The sequence below is a fragment of the Hoplias malabaricus genome, chromosome 1 (genome assembly GCF_029633855.1).
Source record: "Hoplias malabaricus isolate fHopMal1 chromosome 1, fHopMal1.hap1, whole genome shotgun sequence".
NCBI lineage: Eukaryota > Metazoa > Chordata > Actinopteri > Characiformes > Erythrinidae > Hoplias > Hoplias malabaricus.
In genome coordinates this window covers 46142422-46155441 of record NC_089800.1, presented here as the reverse complement: position 1 = coordinate 46155441, position 13020 = coordinate 46142422, and the positions used below count along the sequence as shown (strand labels likewise).

Here is a 13020-nt window from a genome sequence, read left to right as displayed (position 1 = left end):
TTCTCTCTGCTTCTGGTGTATTGAGCACAAAATTTCATAAGAGAAAATGTTATTTTAAAGAAAGGCATAACCCATTTTCCAAAATTTAAGGCAAATAAGTTTTAGGAAGAATACATCATGATTCACATAAATAAGCCTCCTGACCTTACAGGAGAAGGAAAGGTACGTTTTTATCCATTACTTTAATGTTTGTTGGTAATAAATATCAACATGAATAAAAATATTAGCATTATCTCCACACTCTGACACATTTCTGAGTGAAAAGATTTGGAACAGTTAGCTTTGAGTTCTCACATGTTGATTGGTCGAGTGTTGGGAGAGGGAGGGAAAACTTCACACTATTATTATCATTAAGGGTTTTTTTCACCTATTGGTACATGGTTATCTAATGAAGACTTACAAGATCTTCAAAGTGGACAAAATTAATAATAATTTGTTGGAAAATAATACAAAAAAAGGAAATATTCTCTGCAAATTATAGGCTTTGATATGATGTATCATGTTAATTATAATCAGAAAAACAATAAAATGAATGAAAAAGGCCAAATTATATTTCAGTTTGACTTAAATGTAATAGGTTTGTGGCTGTTTTTGGGCCATATCGACTGGTCCCTTATTATTATTATATCATATCTCATATATTATATCTTATAATATTCCAAAGATTTTCAAAAACATACCTTTACAGGAAAAATGAAAAAAAAAACATTCCTAACTTGGTTATTATTTTTATTTATTCTTATTATAAAGGACAGCTTCCATATCCATTTATTCATTCATTTATTGTCTGTAACCACTTATCCAGTTCAGGGTGGCAGTGGGTCCAAAGCCTCCCTAGAATCACTGGGCACAAGGCAGGAACACACCCTGGAGGGGGCACCAGTCACTCACAGAGTGATAAACACTCACACATTCACCAATGGACAATTTTGAGTCGCCAATCCACCTAACAACGTGTGTTTTTGGACCGTGGGAGGAAACCCACGTGGACACCGAGAGAACACACCAAACTCCTCACAGACAGTCACCCAGAGCAGCACTTGAACCCACAACCTCCAGGTCCCTGGAGCTGTGTGACTGTTTATTTATTCATGTATTTATTTTGCTTTTTGTATTAATCTGTTGTAATAAGTAAGTCCTGCACAGGAAACACCACACATACTCTATCACTTTAGCTGTGCGTAGTGATCCAGAGAGGGAAGCATGATGCATAGCCTCTAAGGAAATTAAACACTGATGTTCAGTTATGTGACTTCACTCTATTTACCCTAAAGAACGGTCGTCAAAATATTTGTTAGGTAGAAAATATTTAGAGTTAGATATAAACACATTTAGAAACACACTCAACAGTACACACACACAAACACGCAGACTTACATCCACAGGCTTGTTTAATGCAGTAATTAATTACTGCTGCCACATGGAGTGGCTCTGGAGCGGCCTCCCATGTGTAAGGTAGTTCCATCATTACAGCCATCACAGATCCGCTCTGCAGGCCTTTTAATGTGATTAATGTTTTTAATATCCAGGAATAGCCCGGCTGTTTGCTTGTTTATGGTTTTTCTGGCCACTCGGATTGACTTCATTTATGGACTGATTGAAAATCAGAGCCATTCTTCCGCAAGACTGAATTATGGGACAGGGCTGGAAACTATTGTTGTTGCAGCCAGGCATTGTGGAGTTTTTTTCTCATTTATTTTCTTTATCCTTTCTGGTTTTATCGTCCCTTGGGCTCCAAGCTCATATCCCCCTTTCTCTTGCCTGTCAGAAATCACCCAGCTTGAGTCCAGCAGCTCTGTAGAGCTCTATATGCCCCGTCTGGCCTACATATCATCTCTTCAAACCAATATTTTCAAGGTCTTCTGGAACTCCTTTAGCTAGACAGCGCCAGGCTAGACCATGCCTGTATTTCATATTATGTATGACCCATTCATTTTTTTGTCTGATTACCCCCCAAGGGTGTTTCATCCGAGTGGGTTATTTCATACAAAGAAACGGGCTGCTTTTTTGGTCTCTAGGCTCTCTCTCCAGTGTTCAAAGAGAGGCCCTGTCTTGCTTCAGGCTGACTGGCTGTCTCTCTGCCAGTGTCTGTCTCTTTCCGTCTTTATCTTGCTCTATCCTGTCCTCTCTCTCCTCCCCAATCTCCCTCTCTCTGTCTCTGTCAGTCATTGTTACACACACAAGCAAAAATCAGGCCTTAAATGGGGTTGTTCTGTACCAATGTGAGTGTGTATGGGCTAGTTGCCCCTTTGTCTATGCTTATGTGTAATTGCTTGCTTGTTGACAAATGGCTATTTGTCAAAGAATTTGCCTCATAAATGATTCTGTCAATAATAAGAAATGCTTCCAAGTAAAGGTTCTACATATTCTACATACTAAGCAATAAAATAAACATTTTCATCAGTCATAGTTCACTCATAGTCCTCATAAGCCTACAAATGTACTAATGAGTTATGAATCTGTATGCGTTTCATTAATACACACAATATGCTTAAAGTTTAAAGTATTAAAGTATGCTCCACCAGGAATAAAATATTAAATTTTTTAAACAAGCACTGTAAAAATATTCTTAATGACATGCAAGGCATTTTTCCAAAAACCACCAAAAATTGTGGCCCAATGCAATATTAAGTTCATTACACAGCTAACGTGATGCAAGCAAACACCATAGGAATGCTTCAGATGTCTATGGTCTAAAGTACAAGAGATAATGCATTTATAAATTGCAAGTATAAATTGCTTTTCTCTGCCTGGGTGGGTAGGATGGCCATGAGTTTGATCTTATCGCTAAGCATAACACAACAGTGTTCCCTTCCAAATCCATTTATCTGACCAATGGTGCTGCATTGTTTGAAACTGAAAAACAGTCTACATATTGATGTGATGTCCTGGAATACAACTGATCTGTTGTCTTTAATGGTAATGCCAGCAAATACAATGATTGGTCAGGTAGTTCATGTCACATTGTTGTGGCTTTTTTGGCTTTGTTGACCGGTCTCTTACAGTAACCAATTTTGAATTATTATAATCATTCAGTTCATTGAGTCTTAGAAAAGCTTCTGAATGTACAGAGAAGGTAGATATGATTAGATTAGATAAGAGCTGCAATAAATCTTTGCTGGATAATCACCAGAAACAAAATGAAAAGCAACAGGGTTCTGGCCCCGTACTGTGCCTGGACTTCTAATAAGGAATCAGTTAGTTGTGCACTGTTTACTCAGACATTAAATAAAAGCCATTGGTTCTATGTTAATCAACATACTGCTGTTTGTTATCCCTTTTATTGTTAAATTTAACATTTGTATTGATAAAATTAGTCTTGATAGACTCTTTTTGACAATAATGTTTAAATAATAGTCATCTTCTGCAGCTTTTCTTCATCTGTTACATATTTAAGAGCAGAACGCCTTATGTTCTTGTTAAGTCCTGTAACTAATGTACTAATGAAATGTGGCAATGGCTCTCTCAGAACATACATCATGTCTATATAAGGAGTGGTGTGATTTTCTGTGTTCCCTCAGTCCTTGTTGGATATTAGTCCGGGTTGATTCCTGATCACGCACGTGTAGAAGTGTTGTGATGCATTTGTATTCTGATAGTGCTTCCTGGCTCTGTAGTGACAGGAGAAATTAGACGGACCTGTGATGCCTCCTAGGTCTGATGAAAAGCCTGTGGAAAAGGTCACATTTCTACAGCCGAGAGGTTAACCTGCCAAAACCGTATGCATTAAGCAAAACAACCCAGCAGGCAACCACCGTGGGTTTTTGAAACATCAGACCACTGTGTGACATATACAATAGACTGCAGAAACATTCCACATGTTCCTGTTGTTCAGAGATAGTCACAGCACAAAATTCAGGCCCTATGTGTGATATAATGCTCTGAGAAGGATGCTCATTTAAAATCTCTTTTAATTTCTCTGGATCTTACCTCTCCACCTAATTTTGAGTGAGCACAATGGCACAATGCTCAGTAGTTTTTGTCAAATGCAAATTAGCCTTCATCTTCTGGACGTTTGCACGAAAGCCTTGACCACTTAAAATACAATACGCATCGCATATCAATGAGAAAACATAATTTTAGTAGATATTTGGATAGTAGATCATAATTATGGAATGCTAAGTTAGAAAGTTAGAAATTTTCTCGTTAAAATGACATTAATTCACTTCCTTTTTTTAAGTCTTGGAAATATGCTTCCATAGGCTTGAAAGAAATGTTAGAATTATAAATATGTGGCAGCTAATTACACTAAATATAATTACCTAAATGAATGGCTAGAGAGGATACAAACCCATTCACATTCATTCTTCATTGCTCACCAGCAGCTCAACACCAAGTAATTTTATAGACAGAGCCAACAATATTGTAGTTAATCTGCCAGCATAGTGACACTGGAAAATGTTTTATTTCATTCTATTGATTCAAGATATTCAAATTGAATTTTATTCCACTGCACGATTTGTCCTGCACTAATGTTTTTTTTTCTATGACCCAGAAATTTTTTTTTTGCCAGCTTTGTTTCTCATTGTTCTAAATGTGCCTTTTTTGCACAATTACTCTTGAAGAACTGCACAAACAAACAAGCATCCTCAACAAAGGGTTCATAAAGAGCTTTTTTGTAAAGGGTCATAAATACAGAGCTTTTTTTGTGTTTAAAAAAAAAATATATATATATATATATATATATATATATATGTGTGTGTGTGTGTGTGTGTGTTTGTGTGTATATATATATATATACATATGTGTATATATATATGTATTGCTGCTCATATGCCACAATGATAGAAATCCTACATTTTTTCCCTTATTCTATAGCCTGCTCCAATCACTTCTAGTCATGAACGCCCAATGGTTTGCCACTCAAGAGTCCATTGTGGTGGCATATGAGAAGAACCAATTGTTGAAATGACACCAGACCAGAAAGGTGCACCTCTGCCACCTATAGTATCTCTGATTCACAATGGAACAGGTCACTGCACACTCACACACACAAATGCACAGTGTCTAGCAGGCTGTGGCTGAAGCTGTTACGCAGCCTTGCCTAATGGGATGTTTTCCACACAGTCGCCCAGTGTAATGAAAACACATTCGATCTGGCTCTATCAGGAACAGCAGGCTGTGTGGAAGACGCTCAGCTATAAAGGAGTGATTAGCCGTGGTTAACACTCAGGGAATTTACGAGAGTGGAAAATGCGAGTACTCGACTAACATTAGGAAACTTTTAACACTTTTTTACAAACAGTAAGAGCTGGAGGCTTAGGTAATGTTTGGGATAACTGGAAATAAGCCTTGGTTTTAGTGTCTTGAGTAAAAGGCAGTAAAAAAAACTATTATTACTTCTTCAGTCAATGGAGCAAATTTGTGGTTTTATATATATATATATATATATATATATATATATATATATATATATATATATATATATATATATATATATATATATATATATATATATAGAGAGAGAGAGAGAGAGAGAGAGAGAGAGAGAGAGACAGATAGGTGATTTAGAGCATACCAGGCAATAAGGTAAACCGAAAGCCTTTTTGTCTATCTATAGCTAAATGAGAGATTGTTGACTTTGGAGTGTGAATAGCTACTCTTTAAAGTTGTTAGTCATCACAGTGCCTCAATGCAGAATGCTGTTAAACCTACAGGTAGTAAAACAATACAAAACCACAACTTAGACCTTGCTTGTAAATCACTTAATGCAAATCCTTAACTTGTACAAACAGGGGTACACCCCGTCCCGAGTGACTGTCTGTGAGGAGTTTGGAGTGTTTTCCCCGTGGCCGCATGGGTTTCCTCCTGGTGTGTGAGTGTGTGTCAAACTGCGAAGGACTGGCGCCCCCTCTATGGTGTGTTCCCACCTTGCGCCCAGTGATTCTGGGTAGGCTCCAGACCCACCGCGACCCTGAACTTGATAAGAGGTTACAGACAATGAATGAATGAATTAATGAATATCTAGAAGCACAGATTTATTTTATAGGATGTATGATCTCTCTCTCTCTCTCTCTCTCTCTCTCTCTCTCTATAAGCTGATGAAATCCACATCCACTCTGATGTGTTCCTGGATGGGGGTCCTGCTCCAGGAGCTGTTGCTCCCCCCTCTTCACCAAAGGCAGATGAGGCAGAGAGGGCAGTGAAGCAGGTGGGTGGCGGGGGACGCAGGGCCAGCCTGACCAGCATGGACAGCCAGTCGTCCGGCTGCTGGGAGAGCAAGCTCAACTGCACCATTGCCAACAGTGAGTGGGCTGTTTTAGTAGGCACACATTCCATTCAGTAACCTAAACACACCCACACCAGCTCAGCAGCGCAGTATTCCATTAGTCATGTTCTTTCATCTGAGAAGTTAAGCCTATTATACATCATTCTAGATGAGATTGAAGTTCTGGAGCTGTCTATATCCTGACTGAACTGCATGCAAACCCAGCAGAACACCCAGCTGCAGCCTTTATTTCCTTAAAAGCTTTGATGTGCTATCCATTAGCCCAAAGCAGGACAGATTTAATGACACTTTTGTTTGTGTCTGACAAGTGGTGCCTGTGTATAACTGTACTAATCTTCATTGTGAGGCAGAATCCCTCATGCTAGAGATCATTAGGAGTTTTTATTAGTCTATTACATAACACTCTTTCTCTCTTTCTCTTTCTCTCTCTGTGTTTGTATTTGTGTTTCAGTCTCCAGTAGTTGGTGGGGCTCCAAACGCCTGGACTATGCACTGTATTGTCCTGATGTCCTCACTTCATTCCCCACAGTTGCTCTGCCTCACCTTTTCCATGCTTCATATTGGGAGTCTACTGATGTAGTGGCCTTTCTGCTCAGACAGGTAGTGTATAATTTTCAAGTGTTCTTTGTGTAGGATTAGTTTTACAGCAGGGAGGAGGGTAATTTAATTGATCAAAGAACATCTTGTGTTTATGGCCATTACCGGATAAGCAGTCTCATATAAATTAAAGAGATTTGAGTGGCTACTTGATTTAAGCTCTGTTGTGACAGCAAGAAATTTCATATGCCACATATTCAGCTGCACTAAAGTGCAATTTGAAGTATTTCCTCTGACTCATTTCATTTACCCCGACCTACTACTTAGCTGTCTTAACTAAAGCAAGTTGTCTGTCAAAATTGCAAAGATATTTCGTATTATAATACTTGGAGAAAAAAATAACACAAAAATAAAATTTCAATGTAGGCCACTGAGAATACAAATATTTTTGTAGTACTCTTGCTAATGTTGATGCTGATTTTGTACAAGATTTTTATAACATGGAGCTATTTCTAGGAATCTTTTTATAGTAGGATCAAAGTAGCAATTGGAAAAAAAAGTATGAGATTTAAATGTTATGATTCAAATGGTAATAATTCATCTTTAAGCATGAAAAAATTCTGTACACTTAACAATTTTTAAGACAACAAATACAAACATGGCACCAGTGCCATTGCTTGTGAGATTAACAATATCTTTTTGTGTTGGCTACCATTTGATTATGAATTGTTTCCTTTAATATAGATGACATCACAATTAGATAAAAGCACCCTGAAAAGATAAATTGCTCACTCCCTGAGAGATCACAAACTTGGCCAGTGAGATAGACAGTTTAACTTTAAATCAAATACTGCTTATTATATTATAATTTTAGTTTTATGTCTGTGTGGTGTTTATATGGTAGAAGGTGTATTGTGACAGAAATAAATTAAAAGCCAGGACTGATCATTTCTGCTTTGAAATGGCAGTGTTCCAATACAATTCTCAAAAAAACATGGATTTAGACAGCCAGGGTTTCATATGTGACAAACATAAGGAATTACATAACTCTTTCTCCCTCTCTTTCCCTCCACTCCTGGGAAGCTGAAAGAATCCTAAAGTTTCTTTTTGTGATAGGTAATGAAAGAGGCTGTTTCGTCTTTTTATTCTGTTTTGACTGAGTGATGTGTTCTCACCCTGCTGGGGGAGAGTGATCATGGGTTGTCTATGCATCAGTCTGTGTGCTCTGTGTGATTGACAGGTGATGAGGTGTGACAGCGTGAAGGCTCAGGAGGCAGACAGCTCAGACCCCACTTCCTTCTCCCCTTCCAGTCCCAGAGAGAAGTGGTTACGGAGACGCACACATGTGAAACTAAGGGTGAGCCCCTTTTGCACCTATATTGTTTATGACAATCTTATATAAAGTAGTCTCTATAAATCATTAAGCAGAGTGATCCCTAATCACTAATAAAGCTAAACAACTTAAATGTTGCTTTGTAAAAAGTGGTAGCAACATTCAAAGTCTAAATATTGATTGTATTTTCGTCCCTTTTTATAAAGAAAAATATGACAGTGTAAGAAATACACATAAGCAAGTACACTTGAGGATAATCTATTCAAAGATTCTAGTGTATAATGCATTAATGCATGCAGCATAAATCCATGGTGCTAAATGCTGGAGTACAAGCTTCAATTACATGTTATAAAACAGTTCTGTTTAGAAAGTGTAACAACTCATTGTTACTACAGCTCGCTCCTGTCGGATCCTGTCGGCCACAGAGTGCAGCAGCATGAGTAAACTTTAGTCTTCTAAAGCTCACTTGTGTCACTTTACTGCTATATTACCTTCACTGGATTCCTGTAGTGGCTGCCTGCATTAGATTTAATCCCTGATGTTTGTCTTCAAAGCCCAAAAATGCACCTTGGGCCCCTAAAGCTTCAGATACAACTTAGCTTGACCCACCACCCCAGAAATCTGGCACTCAGGAGGGGAAATCAATGTCCCCTGACTGGTCCAAAAGCCAAGAGTCCAATATGCCAGAGTTCAATGTCTTCAAACCTGGACTAAAAACCTGAGTATTTTCTTTATAAATGTATTATAGAGCCTAAATCATATATTTTGTTGTAATTTATTATTCGCCTGAGGTCCACTTATGATGATTGCATAGTTTTTTTGTACCAAACTCTTTTTCCTTATCCTACTTTTATAACTGTTCCTTTTAGGATGATGAATGTTAATGATATTATTGTTGGTTCCTCAGGCTCAACCTGAACATGAATGGGCCATGGTTAGAATCAGTGCATACAAGGCAGGAACACACACTTCAGGGGGCGCCATCATTGGGCATCACACCTGATTCTAGACTTGATCTGATGTTTATTTTAACACTCCAGGCCTTTTTTCCATTTTCTACCTGAAATTACATACCCAAACCTAGAGGCTACCTGCTCTAGAGGCATTGAAGAAACTAGAGGCATTGTCAGTTGTTTGGCTTATTAAAAAAAAGTTAGTGACTATAAACTGAAGATTTCATGAGTCCCAGGACTTTTTTCTTCTTAAACTTGTGTCTCCAGGGGTCTACTTTCATCAGGTAAAATTTGGAGTTGATACCTCATACTGATCTGAAGTTATTGAAGCTGGAGCAGACAGTGGACAGATGGCCTCTCCAAGTGTCTCTTTAGACCCCAAGCTCTCCATAAGGAAAATCATTACTTTTACTGCAAAAATACAGTGCATATATCTTGACTAGACCTAACATCTTACAGTGTTTTTCTTTACTTTCCATGAGAAACTAGTCTCCTGTACCTCTCAAAGTGGCCATTTACCCCTCACCAAACAGGAAAAACCCTTTATTCTGATGTACTTTTTTATTCTGAGTTTATTTCTGATGCTTACACTTGTTTCTCAACACAGTACAGTGTCCCTTTAAATGTCTGACATGTTAAAAGGCGAGAGCTGCACTCTGATTGGCTGTAGAGCGAGGCAACCCCCCCCCCCCCCTAGATGTAGTAAAATACATCTAAGCTTTTGAAACATGTTTATTGACTTGATTACTGTTTGTGGAGCTTGTGGCAGAACCGTTTGAGTCTCTCTCGCTGTGTCTGGGTCCGTTTCAGGCGCTGAAAACATATGCGCTCTGCTGCGTGTTTGTCCCTCCTCCTTGGGTGCACATCGTCTGCCCCTGATTGGTCTACAGATTGATTGACATGTCGTTGGAAAGCTGAAAGCAGATCATATTTTTGATTATCTTTTGAAAATGTATCCTTTTTGGGGGGGATTTTTTTTGGCCAGTGCTCTTGAAACAAATATGAGGATTAATCACTAATGGTTTGACAGAGAGATTCAAATTTGATCTCGTTTTGAAGGGGACAACCTAAGGTAAGCGCAGCTATGCTGACTTTGTGTGTGAGCCGCTTGTGGGCTCTTCGGGACACAGCGGATTTGTCATTGGTGAAGGAAGAAACCTGAAGTTTGGAATATCTTTTTCTTTCAGCTTTAATTCATTAGTCCTAGAGTTTAGAGTATAATATCCTCGTGAGAGTCTGCCTGTTCGATTGGTGTATGATATGTACGCATTGACTCAAATATTGCGCAGTGAAAAATCTGAATACCTGTACTGCCACAATTTTTTTCATAACAATTTCATGGCAAAGTACATTTCTATATATTTCTAGCAAAAATACTTTTTTTATCTAGTGGGTTTATTATTTATATAAAATTATTTAATCAATGAAAAGCATAGACTTTAAGCTTTAATTTGGTACCTTGACTGTCCATTTTGGACCTGTAATACTTCAGAGGTTAAGGTTTTGCTCACATTTGTTCCAGTGCTTCTTTTCAAGCATAAAGAGTAACAGCGAAACAAGCATTCTACTCTTGAAATATCTGTGTATTTATGTATTTATTTATCAGCACTGACTCCTAACTGAGTCTTATCTTGATGGTATCTTTAGACTCTGGCATATTTGCATTAGCATAAAAATGTTTTCCAAGCAGGCAGCACAGCAGTTGTTTAAATGGCTGTGGATAAGGGCATCTGTCAAATAATTTGTGCAAATATAAATTTGCTCAAACTACAGATTCCCTGTTTCTACTGGTAACCATTTCCTTGTACACACTCTTATTCTCTAGTACACATGCACTATTGAGTTGTGCTAACACTAGAAGCCTGCTAGAATAATTAAACTTCATGTTTTCACCATTCTGGCAACGTGTTGAGGTTTGTCTTTGTACCGTTCAAAGCTCGTGCTTGATAAACTCCCAGTGTAATTAATTGTAACACTTTGAGGCCGATGTGCTGAGTAATGTTCCATTTTGTTCTCAGTGTGAGGCAGCAAGCAAGGCTCTGTGAAACTGCTCCCCCCAAACACAAGTACACACTCACACACACACACAATCCCACATCACTCAGGTGACAGCAAGCAGGTATCAGCATAGACCTGGCATTGTGGAAAATGAGTTAAAAATATCCTCACTGATTCCAAGATGCTATGCTCATCAAATAACCCACAACAGCCTTATGTGTTTGGGCAAGGCTTTGCTGATAACAAAAATAAGCTTTGTGCCTCACCTTGAGACTAAGTACAGGTTTCAGCAGCAGAAATACCCAGCATGGCTCCACTGAAAACTGCTTTGTGCAAGGTCGTTCTGCTATATCAGTTCCATCTTTCATAAAAAGCTGTCTCTGTAGCCTTTCATTTTGTTTAAATATAGAATCCTGGAACATTTCACCATACTAAACACGTCTTTTCAGGGGAGTGTTTTGATCAGCAGGACCTTGATGTGAAATTTCAGCCCTATTCCCTGCAGCCCACACCAAAGCGCTGATTTTTACTCAAGGCACTTGAAAAAAGGGGATTGATCAGAAGGTTTTCAGTGGCATAGAGCCAGTGAGGTTTTATTGAAGCTGCCCTTTCTTTCCCTGAATACTTCATGCTTTGTATATTGTAAGGGCACCACAGCTCTGCTTAGCCTGAGAGTGTACGCATGTGATTGGTGAGATTGTTTGCATACTCCCTTGTGTATGCACCTACAGAGCTAGCTGGATACCACTGCTTTCCATACGTTACTCTCTGTGCTCTAACAGTTCCACTAGAGGGCAGCTGGGTTAGGTATCTCACTGCCTGTTTCTGAAATCAGGATTTGAGATATTAATATAGCATCACGGTACTCAAAAGAACTTCAAGAAATGTCACAAGACTTTTTCACATAGAGGACAAAACCACAGTATAAATTGAGCCTGCTCAAATAATTTGTGCTTCTTCTTGCCACTTACAAGTTAGTCCACTTTCTCTCTGACACATGGCTTAATAAGATGTGGCATCCCAAGAATAGTTCAGACACTTTAGGGCTGTAAAAGCTTTTCTGTGTTTAAGGAGGAGTGAAAAGCTACATTTTGTGGGAGCAGAGTGACCCTGTCTGCCCTGTCTCAGACAGATCATTGTCTGTACTTGAAATTAAAAAAGTTACTTGCACTAAATTAAATCAAATAAAACAGTTTGTTTGTACTTGCTGTCCACATTTTCATGGCGACACATGGCTGCTGGAATGTAAGTTCCAGTCCTTGTGATTCCGTGTCTGTTGTCAGGGATTTAACAGATGAAAGCATTAAAGCCAAACTTGCAGATGAAAATATATGATAGTATATAAGAACTGATTTTACATTTATAGCATTTAGCAGACGCTCTAATCCAGAGCAACTCACAAAAGTGCTTAGTGTTCAGACAGAATGTGTATCCTACCTAGTATGAATAGGTTCAAGTCCAAACTCCCCCTGAGCTCAGACACTGCCAGAACAAGGGCCAGTGCTGATACATAGAAAGAACATGATGTCTCTGAATGTTTGACTTTAGAATGTCTGTCCATATGGTTTTTGTCTGTGTCCATGAGCATGTTTAGGTTAAGTTTCTTGAGAGGACAGGAAGTCTTCTCTCTCTCAGTCCTGGAGCAGGAGATAATGTAAATAATAGCCTTAACATTACCATATATAGATATAAACCAACCTATATAAGTCAGCAGTTTTGGACTGGAGAGAGAGAGAGAGAGAGAGAGAGAGAGAGAGAGAGAGAGAGAGAGAGAGAGAGAGAGAGAGAGAGAGAGAGACATAGGATTGGTAGTCTCTCTCACGGGATCCTTAAGAACCTGTAAGACACTGTTTTGTATTTAAAAAAATGTATTTACAACTTTAAAAAAGTGTCTGTGGGGAATCTTCCTCATGCATCATCATCCACACCACACCACCCCAGGAGAAATACACAACATTGTCCTTCAATTA

General features: G+C 38.6%; 1 protein-coding gene across 4 annotated transcripts in view; it reads left to right on the top strand.

The window, feature by feature from the left end:
- Positions 1 to 13020, top strand: part of pitpnm3 (PITPNM family member 3) — a 103386-nt gene that overhangs the window by 81108 nt on the left and 9258 nt on the right. For all 4 annotated transcript variants that reach the window (XM_066664385.1, XM_066664370.1, XM_066664360.1 and 1 more), the window contains 3 exons: positions 6039 to 6245; positions 6681 to 6829; positions 8007 to 8123. In XM_066664385.1, coding sequence (XP_066520482.1) covers positions 6039 to 6245; positions 6681 to 6829; positions 8007 to 8123 — 473 coding nt within the window. The remainder of the gene's footprint in view (positions 1 to 6038; positions 6246 to 6680; positions 6830 to 8006; positions 8124 to 13020) is intronic.